The sequence below is a fragment of the Aquarana catesbeiana genome, linkage group LG01, assembly GCF_042186555.1.
Source record: "Aquarana catesbeiana isolate 2022-GZ linkage group LG01, ASM4218655v1, whole genome shotgun sequence".
NCBI lineage: Eukaryota > Metazoa > Chordata > Amphibia > Anura > Ranidae > Aquarana > Aquarana catesbeiana.
Window position 1 is genome coordinate 676,851,209 of NC_133324.1, and position 13,682 is coordinate 676,864,890.

At 36.9% G+C, this 13,682-nt stretch overlaps 1 protein-coding gene across 3 annotated transcripts in view; it reads left to right on the forward strand.

The window, feature by feature from the left end:
- Nucleotides 1-8,329, forward strand: part of UGT8 (UDP glycosyltransferase 8) — a 199,443-nt gene extending 191,114 nt beyond the window's left edge. For all 3 annotated transcript variants that reach the window (XM_073603149.1, XM_073603139.1, XM_073603131.1), the window contains one exon: nucleotides 1,540-8,329. In XM_073603149.1, the coding sequence (XP_073459250.1) occupies nucleotides 1,540-1,888 (349 nt within the window). In that variant the 3' untranslated portion in view covers nucleotides 1,889-8,329. The remainder of the gene's footprint in view (nucleotides 1-1,539) is intronic.
- Nucleotides 8,330-13,682: the final 5,353 nt, after the last annotated feature.

Below are 13,682 nucleotides of genomic sequence, written 5' to 3' on the forward strand. Positions count from 1 at the left end.
TTTACAATAAAATGCCCACTAAAAGGACAGAGATAGATAAGATCAAATAGCATGGTACATCAAATGTGTTAGAGTGCATTGTGTAACTTGTAAAATATATTTGGCTGTATTATTTAGGCACAAATAGGACAATGGTGAAATGCATACATTTTTTTTTACATGTTAAAACTATTAATGTTAAATTGTTTACATATTATTACATAAGCCATTTCTGTTTTCTCTTTATGTAAACTATTAAAACTGTACTGAAACAGCAAAAACACTGCTGAATAAAAGATCAAACATCATTTACATGCTAAAAGGGAAAGACGTCACAGATATGGTTAGTGAAGTGAACATTTGATGTGTGAAATAACTAGGTAGTATAGTGTTTGCCAAAAAATAACTTTTCTGTTTCTTTATTTTCCTGGCCCTTTTGCTTTATCTGCCTTTGGCTTTATGTATTTTCCCAAGAACTATAAGGGTAAAGTTTGCATGTGGTCTTTTTTTCTTTCTTTTTTTTTATAGTGACTATATATGTATTGCAGTTTAAAATTGTGCTTAAAAACTGTTTGGAACAAAAAAACCATTGTGCTTAAAGCCAAAATTTAGTCAAACTTTTTTTTTTTTTAATCAGCACAAGGGACAGTATTTATTATCAATGAGAAGTATCCTTTATGCTGCTGTTGCTTTAATTGAAATCCGAAGTCCTCTGAACCCTTCTTCCCTTTAGGGGTAATCTACTGTTGCTATTGGGGTTGTTAGAGCTGAGGAACCTGTGACAGGCACTCATTGTCTCGACTATGCCTGGCTCTGAATGTAAAATGCTTTACTAATGGAGGATGGGCAGATGAATGAAAAGTCTCCCTCCTCTATTCATAGATCTTTTTTCATTCATGGAAGCTATAACACAGCTTCTATGAATGAAGGAGGGGGGAGGGGCAGAAAAGACAGGTATATTCGACACGCTAATGAGTGCCTGTTACAGGCTCCTTGGGTCTATTAACTCCTGCAGCAATGGAAGTTTACTGCTGTGTGGGTATAGTGGCATCCAGAGGACTTTACATTTCAACTCTAGCAGCCTCAAGCAGCAGAAGGGGCTCTTAGCACTGATTGTAAATACTATCCCTTGTGCTTATTTACAATAAAAAAATGTCTGATTAAACGTAGGCTTTAATGTATAGTATTTTTACAAAAAAAAGCTGATATGATTTGTAGCCTGCAGTAATTGCATGTTGATGAGGCTGTTCGGTAACAGAAGTCACTATAAATACTGCTTTACAGAAGATACAACCCAAGTTGAGAGTTATTGGCAGCATATTTTTTTTTCTTTTTAATTATCAAAGGAAAGGGCTTCTTCAATGCAAGAAAAGTACAGGCAAATCATTTGGCGTGTCTAGTTTAAGAGATCAATTTATTTAAATATTAGCACCCCTCACACCTCGAAAAATAAGACCAATCTTTTAATATAGCTTATATTTAGAGAATTTTTCTGTCATTACAAGCTAGTACAATATATTTGCATTGTTATCTGCTAATTGTTTTATTTTGTTAACTTAGTTATCAACAACAAGCCATGAAGCTATCTAACATTCACAAAGATCAGCCGGGCCATCCTGTTAGTAGAGCCACTTACTGGATCGACTACATTCTTCGCCACAATGGAGCCAAGCATCTTCGTGCTACTACCTATGACATCCCTACTTATCAGTACTTCTTGGTTGATATTGTATTAGTCACAATTGTTGTTGCAATTTTAGCCTGGTACACACTTTACAAAATTGTAAAATATGTGCGAAGGAGCAGAAGTGCAGAACACAGTGCCGCCAACGGAGTCTGCCATAATGGTTTAGCAAATGGCAGGCACAAGAAAAATGGGCATATCAAGCATAAGGAAAAAGTGAAATGAATAGTGGGATTCTAATTTATAGTTTTAAAGGAGCCACTGCACCAATTCTAAGTTTCTCTCCATAATACTGGATTCTGCACTGCATCATGGAATATATCAGCGTTAAAGGCCTGAGCAGTAAGGAACTTATGGCCATTTATTTCAACCTTCATTTAATATAATGCTTGTTTATTCTTTTCCCATTTTGAGGCTTTCTCTGCACTGAAAGACTTAGAGGTTGTCACTATTAACACTCCTAAACCACCTCTATAAGTATCATCAGCATTGCTAACAAATTTCAGCCTTGATTAAAAAAGGCTATAGTATAGCATTTTTTTATTTATTTGCATCTAAACTGACTACATAGCATAACCCCAATGTGATTTAAGAAAAGCATCGGCACTTTGGAGAAACACTTACCATTTACTGGGCTCTTGTGCAGTTAATTCTATAATATATTGAAGAATTAAAACAAATTGGTGACTACTCCTCCCAGGTATGTAAAGAGCTGTAAGTGGTATGGATAATACCTAGAATGCCTTCTTTGTCTTCCAAAGATTTAAAAGCAGTTCAGGTTTAGGCAATGAATAATTGGCTACTTTTGCATATAATCTGTCCTCACAGCAGTAGAAATGGAGACAAAATGAATAGCTTATCTAATCAAATCAAATTAGTTCTGTCATTACAACTCATAGAGCAGTTTTATTTCAACTGCCTTTCTTCCATAATGATATTTAGGTTTGTATAAATGTATAATTGATTCATTAATTTAATGTCACCCAAATACTAATTTTATTTATTTGAACATTAGGATATATGTCCATGAACATGTGTGAATGTGTCACATACCATATCTCAACACATCAAATTCATATTTATTAGATACTTTTTATCCTAATTACTTTTAGTATAATATACAGCTGCTAAAAAGCAATTTTGTATCTAACATAGAAAAAAATACATATAAATGATTTATACCATTTCACACCTTCACAATTACCCAATAAATTAGTGATAAATGCTGTGGTGATGCTCAGTAAGTCATAGCAATTAATAGGAAATTATCTTTTAATTGATCCAAATACAATAAAGTGACACGTGACTGGTTGCTTTAGGCTGCTGCACGTCATCCATTGATTTTGTAACATTTAAAGTGAACCTTATCACAGACCATGCATATTAAAGCATTTACATATTCTGATTCAGCAGCACACGCACTTAAAAAAAAAAAAAACACTTGTTCACCTCTGCAGTTGTAGGCATTATGGAGAAATTCATCTTCAAATTTCACAATGGAAGCATTTAAATCACAGCTACTTCCCCCTTATTTTTTATTGAGAGTATTATCTTCGCAGTCTGCCAGCATTCTAATGTAAAAAAACAGCAAGTGTTTCCAAGCTAATAGAAACTGGCTAAAACGCACTTTGGAGGCTCTTATGTGATCATCGAAGATGGATTGCTTCACAGTATAAGCAGCTATAGAGGCTAGTGATGGCTTGATTTAGTCTGGGCACATTTTCCCTCCAGATATGTGGATTCAGTCTTTTTGACTCTCTAGAGATGAGTAAAATAATGTAATAGTCCACTGCAGATAAATTGTATTATAATTTTTTCCTGTACAAATCACAGTTTGCCATGATGCATTTTTTTTTTTAAGCTGGTGAGATACTGTTTTCAAAGCATGTAATTCATGACATTTGTTAGATTCATAGAAAACTGTGCATCAATTCACTCACCTCTATTTGTCAGTTTTGACCACTACTAGGCGTACTTTTACCGCATTATGCTGCTTGTTTTTAAACAGGAAAAGGCACGGGAATGGGTACAAGTTGCAGAATTGCTTTTAATATGTACAAAAACAGTAGCAGATATTCAAATTGCCATTAAAGTAGACCTATAAAGTTCAAACCTTATCTACTTATCCTAATTGCCCTAATAGCAATTAAAATCCTATACAGGAAATGTTTTAATCATTTCCAATAGTCACGGTTAACATATGCCATATGCCAAGGCATCTGATCACACGAGTAGTTAGTAGGGAGGTTGGAAGTTGCTATTGGAAGAGTGGATCAGTGGGCAACTGGAGGAGTTTTAGGTAAGAATGATTTTTTAAAAACACTTTTTTATTTTATGGGACTCATTAATCAGAGGTGTTTGTTTATAATAAGACATGTTTAAAGTAGGCAGAGAAGAGCATGCTGCAAACCTCAGTAGCAGCGGCTAGAAAATGGTGGATTAGTGAATGGTTAAGGGGCAGATACAGGTATATCACAAACAGTTTTTGTGAGCAGTGAAGTCAATTGCCACTCTAAGTAGTTTGAGGATATCAGAGCTGTTCACAAGTACAGACTAGGTGTTTTAAAGAAAAATAAAAGCTTGAAGCAACTGTCACTTAAAAAAAAAAGCTACTAGAAGTGATTGCCCATGCATGCATTGTTTTGAATTTTCATCTATGTTTCCATGCTGTGCCATTCTTAAAAGACAACATTTTGACACCTGATTGTCCACTTTTTTCTCTCACATTCCTGATGACTCATAACTATGATGGGATACGTTGTTGGCAAAAATAAAAAAAATATATATGAGGCAGGAGGGATGGGCGAGTTGGGTCATTACCGAGAACTATTCCTGTTCAAAACATCTTGGCACAGCAAAGGGAAATGAGAGCTGTTGCAGTTATGTGGAAGAATGTCTAGGTCCCTGCACTGATGGCTTTCTTTTTTTTATGTTACTATAATAGAGATTCAATACAATAAGCTGAACTCTACATATTAAAATGAAAAGGCATGTTAATAAATATAGTATGGCAACATGTTCTCATTTCTATCTGAAAAGTGTATTTACCTGTTTGAAAGATAAACCTAATTTACAAAAAGGGATATGCTGTGTATTGTAGTATAGATAGTAAGGTGAATATTTCACTGTGAATGATGGGTATCTGCCCATGCTTGAACCCTTTGGTGGTTTTCTGTATAACACACCTGATTAGTAACTGTGGCACATTTCCTTTTATCTATAGGAAAGCAAATAATTCAAACTGTTCCCACAAGTAGGAAAACGTGCAATAATGAACATTTCTGAGAGTCAGAAGCATTCCTAATCACCCATAGGGAAGTCCTACATGGTGTGATCATCACTTGACCATTGCTGGCGGTGCTTGAAGCAGGCTGTGGTTGAGCCATGTATAGCTACCCTAAAACTAATCATTACATCAGTAAGATGTGCTCACAAAGGTGCTTAAGCAGCGGTCTAGCCAATACATAGACGATGCAGCCCCCTTTCAAGACAAGTTTTTATGAACTATTCCTTTCTTTTAAAGTAGATCTTGCTTGGTTTATGATTTCATATTTCTTTAGGAGTATTGTTATTGAGACTAAGCATATGTTAGAAATAATTATTATGGAAGTATTCTCTTACACGGTGTGAAAGTACTGTAGATAATAACATCAGAATCCCAATGTGTTTACTTTGAATGCAAACTGCACATAATGCTTATGTGTATGTACTGTACATAGCAGACCATTCTTTATTTATTAACAGAATACAGTTTTTACCATTTTCACCTTGTCCTCCACCAGGAGCTCCATAGACTGAAGTTTTTGCAACTTCCAGGTAACTAAGAAAGCATTTGAAGCAGTGATTGGTGGGATATATATATATTTTTTTAGGTGTATATATTGAATAAGTAGATGGGACTTTCATAAATTTTCAGCACTTGAGACCATACGCATCAATTCATAAGTGATTATTGACAACACTGTTTCTAAAAGACATATGGACAGCTGCCCATTCAATTGCTAAAATAGATTTTTTGCATAGCAACAAACAATATACAATTGATAACTACATCAGCTAACATGTCTAACATGTGTTTAATCACTTTTGTACCACCATAAAGCATATGGCACTGGATAAAGAGTTGAGTGGCCCTTCCTCCCGTTAATCCCAGTGAACTGAGTTGTTCTTGGATGGCTCACTTTAGGACACTGTGTACAGAGCTGTGTTGCGTGTCTCTGTACATTCAGATCACTGTGGTTGGTCCTGGAGGTCAATCACAGTGATTATAGTAGGAAAACAATATGTGTTTAAATTTAAAAACCTCCCCTTCCTTTTACAACAGAGGAAGTGGAGGGATAAGTAACAAATAAATGAATGACATTAGTATCTGAGCACTGTACTCTCATGGCAGCGCATTCACATATAGTTTAAACCTTTCAACCCCTTTCCTCTCCTACACAGCTGATCTCTACAACATCTTTTTACAGGGTTGATTTACTAAAGGCAAATAGACTGTGCACTTTGCAAATTGCAGTTGCACTGCCCTGTACCTGTGACCTATTAACCCTTTTATCTTCTCTTCAAAAAATTAGATCACTTTGGGAGTCTACATTTCAAAAAGGGACATTTTCAGTTTTTTGCAGTGTATTGGCATTCATTTATTAATATAATGTAAAGGAAATAGTCTTTTTTCCAAAATGTTTGGTATTTTTACCTTTATATAGTAAAAAATAAAATCCTAGTGAATTTTTTAATACCACCAAAAATCAGCTACAGTATATCTGTCTTCAATAATAGTTTTAAAATTCATGATGCACGGTGGAGTAATTGTCAGTCAAAGTATAACAGCACTGGAAACTGAAAAATGGCCTGGTAATGAGGAGTTATTACAGATCCATATTCAACTGGTTAAAAAATTTGAGAATATGCACAGAGCAATGATGAATTATTTTGCAGACAACATCTGTGTATTCAGGACCAGGTACTCATTAATTTCTATATGTTTGTAGTCATTTGTCTATGATTATTAACAAGTGGCATAGGCATATACCATGGTCACAGACTTATATTTGCATATATAAAGGGATTCAATTTTGCAAAACGAAATCCATCGAATTAGGTGGTGCGGTGCGGGAACCGCACACGATTTAAACAGGAATCACACTGCATTCCTGTTCAAATCACATGTGAGTGCAATTTGAGCCATAGATTCTGTATGGCTCAAATCGCACCTCATCCGCACCAAAATCGTACAGGACCCTTTTTTCCACAGCAGAATTGGATCACATGGGTGTTCACACCTATGCGATCCGATTCTGCAAATCGCACTGCATTTTTCAAACCGATTTTAGGGTGTTGTTAACTTAACATACACACCCGCAGCGGTTCTCATTAATGGGGTGCAATTTTGATGCAGTGTGGAAACCGCACAGAATTCAGTGCAAATTCCATACCACATCAGCGTGAACAGGGCCTTACATCCCATCACATGCCAAGAAGCGAAACTTTGCTTGTGCTCTCAACCAAACTGTCAAACATTCAACTGGCTGGTATCATAATTGAACACGTGCACCATCATGGCAGTTGAGGATCAAACAGAGGCAAAGGTTGCAGCTTCCTTAGCTAAAAACAATAGGAGGGTTTAGAGTTTAGAGGGTTTATAACCACTGCAGATATATGGAACTTCAATTCTAGCTGGAAACCCAGTGAAAAAGAAGAGTCATCTTGCTGACTACTTGGTTCTGAAGAAGCAAATGTTATCTGCAAGATGAATCAACGTTGCTCTGTGCACATTTGGGAATTGTTTATACACAGTAACCTGTACAGATACTTGGAGATGTAAATCAAACAGCAAATTCAGTGAAAAAGAAAAGCTCCCTTGCTGACCACTTGATTGAAGATATGGACGTTGTCCACAGAATGCATCATCATTGCTCTGTGTACATTCTGGAATTGTTGAAACACAATTAAATATGCATTAGCTGACGTGGTCTGTAATTGTATATTGTTTGTTAAATTGCAAAAAAATATATTTTAGTATTTGGAGTGGACAGCTGTCCATATGTGTTTTATAAACAATGTTGTCAATAAACACTTATGACTTTTATCATATGTATGGTCTCAAATGCTCTAAACTATAGTCTCACCCATTTATTTAATAGATAGTTTTTGTAAAATGAATGTCAGCACTTGAGATATGATGATATAAGTAAAATCTTAAACCATTCTCTTTATTAAACTCTTTTTATATACATATATGTATATATTTTAAGTGTAAAGTTATTTCACTGTTGAGTAAATGCAGAGCTTAAAGCTAAGGATGTATTTCATTAAAACTGTCCATTGTTTCTAACTGTGGCATACAATTTCTTACTTTACAAATTGCAAAAAATAACAAGGCAATATTAACCATGTGTATGTATTCCATTTTATATTGAACCGAAAGAGAACCACTATCATCCAAGAATAAAATACCTATATTAGAATTAAAGGGTAATGTTATAAAATGTATTGTAACCACAATCTAGAAAACTACAACTTGTTTATTATAATATCTACCCTACAATTTTTCATGAACCACATGTAAATTGTAAAAAGGTAACACTATTTCCTAATTTCAGAAGAAACTTGCATTATGTTTGTTCACGTGTAGTAATAGAAATAAACAATGTTACATTTTGAGAATCCAGAGTGTCATTTTTTTAGACTGCATCTTTTCCATTTTTTTTCCTACAGATGAACCTTTTCTTAGTTTTTTCTTCTTTTTTAATCTGAACACAATAAGAGGAAATAAAAAGGTATATGTGTACAATATATGGCCAAAGGTGTGTGCACTCCTGACCATCATACCCAATATATGGCCAAAAGTTCATTGACACCTCTTCAAATATTGAGTTCAAGAGTTTCCAGTGAAGAGTGCCCTTATTGCTACAGCATACAAAGACATTTCCGAAAATTGTGCATTTCCAACAGTTTGGTGGTTGATATATTTGGTGCGAAAGGAATAAAATGCACAATGCCAAACCCTCAGCCCAACTGAATATCTTTGTAATGAATTTGACTGTGAGCTGGGTCTTCTCATCATCAGTAGCCCAGCTAAACCTGGCTACACATTAGTAGAATTTCGAATGAGTTTTTTTTTTTTTTATCATAAGAACATTTATTCAGTTTTGTAATCATTAGCGGGGTCAAATTGACATTTGTTTTCAATCACAGTGAGGAGGAAAAACGAAGAAGCAGGATCAAACATTTTTCACGAAAAATAATTTCTAACAGTGTTTTTCTTTAGGAAATCATATTTATTTCAAAATCTAATGTTGAATGCAAATCAAACTTTGAAGTACTTTCAAAAGAAATGACATTTGTTTAGTCATCAAATGTACAAAGAATATTCTTTTGAACATTTTTTCGAAAATCTACTAGTGTATAGACAGCTTAACAAATGTTATTTTGACTGAGTGGACACACATTCTCACAAACATGCTATAAAATATTGTGGAAAGCCTTCCTAGAAGAGTGAGGACTTTTGCCAACGATTTTGGATTGGTATGCCTAACAAGCTCATATAGGTGTGATGGTCAGTTGTCCATGAATGTGTGCCCATTTTGTGTATATTAATATATATTTTTAAGAGCTTAAAAGGGATACCATGTTCAGATAGATGGTAGGAATGTTGTTTTTTTATGCATGCTGTTGTTCCAGTTGATTGTCATTCCCAACTCTTATGCCGCATACACACAATCGGAAATTCGGCCAGCAAAAGACCGATGAGAGCTTTTGGTCAGAAAATGCGACCGTGTGTATGCTCCATCGGACTTTTGCTGGCTGAATTCCAGCCAGCAAATGATTGAGAGCATGTTCTCAATTTTTCGGTCGGAAAAAGTTCCTATCCGAAAATGCGATCGCCTGTAGCAATTCCGACGCTCAAAATTCCTACGCATGCTCGGAAACAATTTGACGCATGCTCGGAAGCATTGAACTTAGTTTTCTCAGCTCGTCGTAGTGTTGTACGTCACCGCTTTCTTGATGGTCGAAACTTCCGCGAACTTTTGTGTGACCGTGTGTATGCAAGGCAAGCTTGAGCGGAATCCCGTCGGAAAAGCCATCATATCTTTTTCCGACCAAAATCCCGATCGCGTGTATGCGGCATTAGGCTGCTATACTGTACTTCTTTTGAAATACAGCTTTGGTAGCAAAGGTCAGAAAGCTGAAAATAATTGATGGTGGGTCTTTATCATGCATGCTGTGTGTTGTATACAGATTGTTGTTAATTATTTTTTGTAGCCACAACATTGCCTCATTAGCAGAACAACAAGATTGGGCCAGCCCCCAATAATGATCAGAAAGAAGTGTTTTCCCCTTTAACACAAGCAATACTTATTGCTATGTACATATTGGGGCATTGTCTTAAAGCCTCACAGCCATAACTTTATATTGGCCCTATTGCCCACAAAGCTTATAGTGCCAAAAATTATAGCCATTGTTTGCAGTTACTATGAAACCTCTATGGTTACTATGAAACTTCTATGATCTGTTTACGATTTGTGCCCCAGAACACCTGAGTAGTTCACATACGTTTAGTGTCAAATAAATGCCCAGATGACAGAGAGGTTATTAGCAGTCATGCAGTGACCATGTATACAGTTTATGCAGTTGTATGACTTTGTGCAACCAACTGGTTACTCAACAATCCCCAACAGTTTGGGGGCTCAGGGATGATGCTTTACAAAGCTGGGTTTCTGGGGTAATGTTTGAGAAGTGATGGTCTGCTGTAAGTGGAAACAATGGTGATAGTAATGTTCTGCATTAATGGGACACAATGGTGACAGTAAAGTTCTGCAGTAAGGGGTGTCAGGTGATGGACTAGTGCCCATGGACACACAAGCCAGGATTTTTCTTTCAAATGATTTGTTCAGTTTACATTTTCCTGAGGAAGGGGGGCCAACTTATGATCTTTTACACATATCCACTGTATAAACCCTCTCTGCATCCAGGAAACTTCATACTAAACTAGCACTCTCCTAGGTGGCCCATGCATATCATGAAGATGTCAAACGTCAGGTTGGATATTCATTTTAAACTGATCATTGTTAATCAAATGAATTTGTATGAATATCAAGAATGTAATAGACCCCAGCAGCATGGGAACTATACACTTAATTTGTCAAAATGCCAGATACAGTCAATAAGGAGGAAGCACTGAAGAAGTAGCTTTTTTGTTGTACATATAATATATCACAAAAGTCATATGTTTTATTCTTGTTATTATAAATACAAAACGGAAAAGCACAAAGAGAGGATATAGCTGCTCCCTGTAAAAAGAAAGGCCCTTTCAGAGAGCCGACTGTATCATGTTGCTTGAAAAGGCAAACCAGGCAGATAAGTTGCAGTAATCAGAATGATGCCTCTCACCTGCTCGACTTTTGAGGCATGACACTGATATGTGATCCAATTCTTCAGTATTATCTCTCCACTTAGTGACTGGCTCACAGTTTTCTCTGTTTTCTCAGTAACATCTGAAACTTTTGTTACAGCAATCATTACAACTGTGTGATGTAACAGGTGATATACATGTAACACCCTCTTATGGCCCGTACACACGATCCAAAAATCAAATGAAAAATACCGCTTTCATCCCATAATCGGATCGTTAGTACAGAGCTTTCGAGAGCCGATCACGACAGTTCATCTGATATTATCTGATCGATCAAACACCAACATTTTTCTCGTATGATACTAGATCGTACAATTTTCATTTAATCAGTACAGTTGTCGTCCAAAAATATGTACGAGAATTTTCGTAACTTTAGTAACCTGTCCATTTTCGATATGCGACTAGCATTCCAAAAAAAAAAAATGGACGATCTGTTGTCCGATATTAGGATCGTGTGTACGGGCCATTACAGAGTGATTACTAATGCAGTGGAATCCTGGTCACCTGTGTTATTTCATGTGACTTTTTCTTCAGTAGGCACAGCCCTATTTATTTACTTGAATACAGCAAAAGAGAAATTGTGCTTTATATCAAGAGATGTTTGAACTGGTTTGTGGAACTGGCATTTTACCAAGTTTCATGGTATTGCTCTAAGTGAACAGAAAAAAATGACTGGACAAACATTTGCAGCATATTTACTTTCTGTTGGTCTATAGCAAATTTCCTCACAGCATCTTCTTATTTTCTCCTGTGTATTCTTGCCAGTCAGGAGGGACTGCAATATCAGTTATACATATACTGTATATAAAAGCATTTGCAGAAGCATAGTGGTCATGAATTTGCGAGTACACTATAACTGGACATTTGCTTTCAACGTTTTTCAGTACCTTCATTAATCAACTCAGGACTGTGGTCATACAGAATCATTATTCTATTATTATTATACCCCCCTCCCTTTAGAATGTAAGCTCTACGAGCAGGGCCCTCCTGTCTTGAACTGTACTGTAATTGTGCTGTTCCCCCTCTACATTGTAAAGCGCTGTGTAAACTGTTGGCGCTATATAAATCGTGAATAATAATAATTAATATTAATCTTACTTTCTGCCTGCCTCTATTCCACTTTGCACTGAACTGGACTGCACCTGTTGTCATCTTACTGCTCACAGGGTGAAGGACTATCATAAGTTCACCAACACTCAGTTAAAGGGCCCCCACAAAAGCCGGCAGAAAACTAACTTTAACCACTTCCCAACCGGCGCACGTCGATGTACATTGGCAGAATGGCACAGCTGGGCAAATGGGCGTACAAGTAAGTCCCATTGAATTTTCCTCCACGCCATTGCGTGCGCGCCACCCGGGAGCTCCGTGAATCGGGTCGCGGGTCCCGCGGACTCGATCACCAAGGGGATACCCGCGATTGCCTCACGGAAAGGACGAACAGGGGGATGCTGATGTAAACAGCATCTCCCCGTTCTGCCTAGTGACAGTGTCACTGATCTCTGCTCCCTGTCATCAGGAGCAGAGATCAGTGACGTGTCACAGCTAGCCCATCCCCCGTACATTTAGAAAACACTCCCTAGTACTGACTTAACCCCTCCCCGCCCCCTAATGGTTAACCCCTTCACTGCCAGTGTCATTTACACAGGAATCAGTGCATTTTTAGAAGAATACGTATCGACCTAAACTGAGGGAAAAAAATGTTTTTTTAATTATTTTTTGGGGATATTTATTATAGCAAAAAGTAAAAAATAATGCGTTTTTTTCAAAATTGTCGCATTTTTTGTTTATAGCGCAAAAAATAAAAACCGCAGAGGTGATCAAATACCACCAAAAGAAAGCTCTATTTGTGGGAAAAAAAGGACGACAATTTTGTTTGGGAGCCACGTCACACGACCGCGCAATTGTCACTTACGTAGTGCCAAAAACGCACTGGTCAGGAAGGGGGTAAATTCTTCCGGGGCTGAAGTGGTTAAGGATTGCCCCTATCATTCCCCTTACATGTTTCCCCTTATATTCTTCTATCTTTGTTGATGTTTACTCAAATTTAACTGTGCTTACCGAGACGATTTCGGCCTAGTATCGCCATCACTAGTGCACATTCCCAGTATAGCTCAGGCATTGTTATATAAAACCTCACTACTGCCCATCGTTGCATTTTTGGATGGCATTGCCCCTGTTTATGCTAGCCTAGACCATCCATGCCTCTTTATATCTAGCCCTCTCAGTTAGCCATCATTTATGCTAAACTGTGTTATAATAATTGTTACCTTACTTGTATTTGCTTGGTTACGGTATCAACTCCATCTAGTAATAATACATTAAGATTACCTTTACTAACTGGTTTGGTTTTTGCTTTTGGTTTAGTACTATATGTTTGTAATATGAATTATTTGCCATGCTTTACTGTGTTTATCTGCTTTTGCACTCAACCTGGTGTGTCAGAGGGGCTGAGGCCCTTGGAAGGGTCCAGGCAAAGAACAGAGGACCCATCTACTCAGTGGTTCCTAAGAAGGTAGCGCTACATAGGTAAACCCACACAGCACATATTACATCCATGTAGTGAAAACAAATTTCTTTCTGGTGTACTGAAGCTGGGCAAAGAGA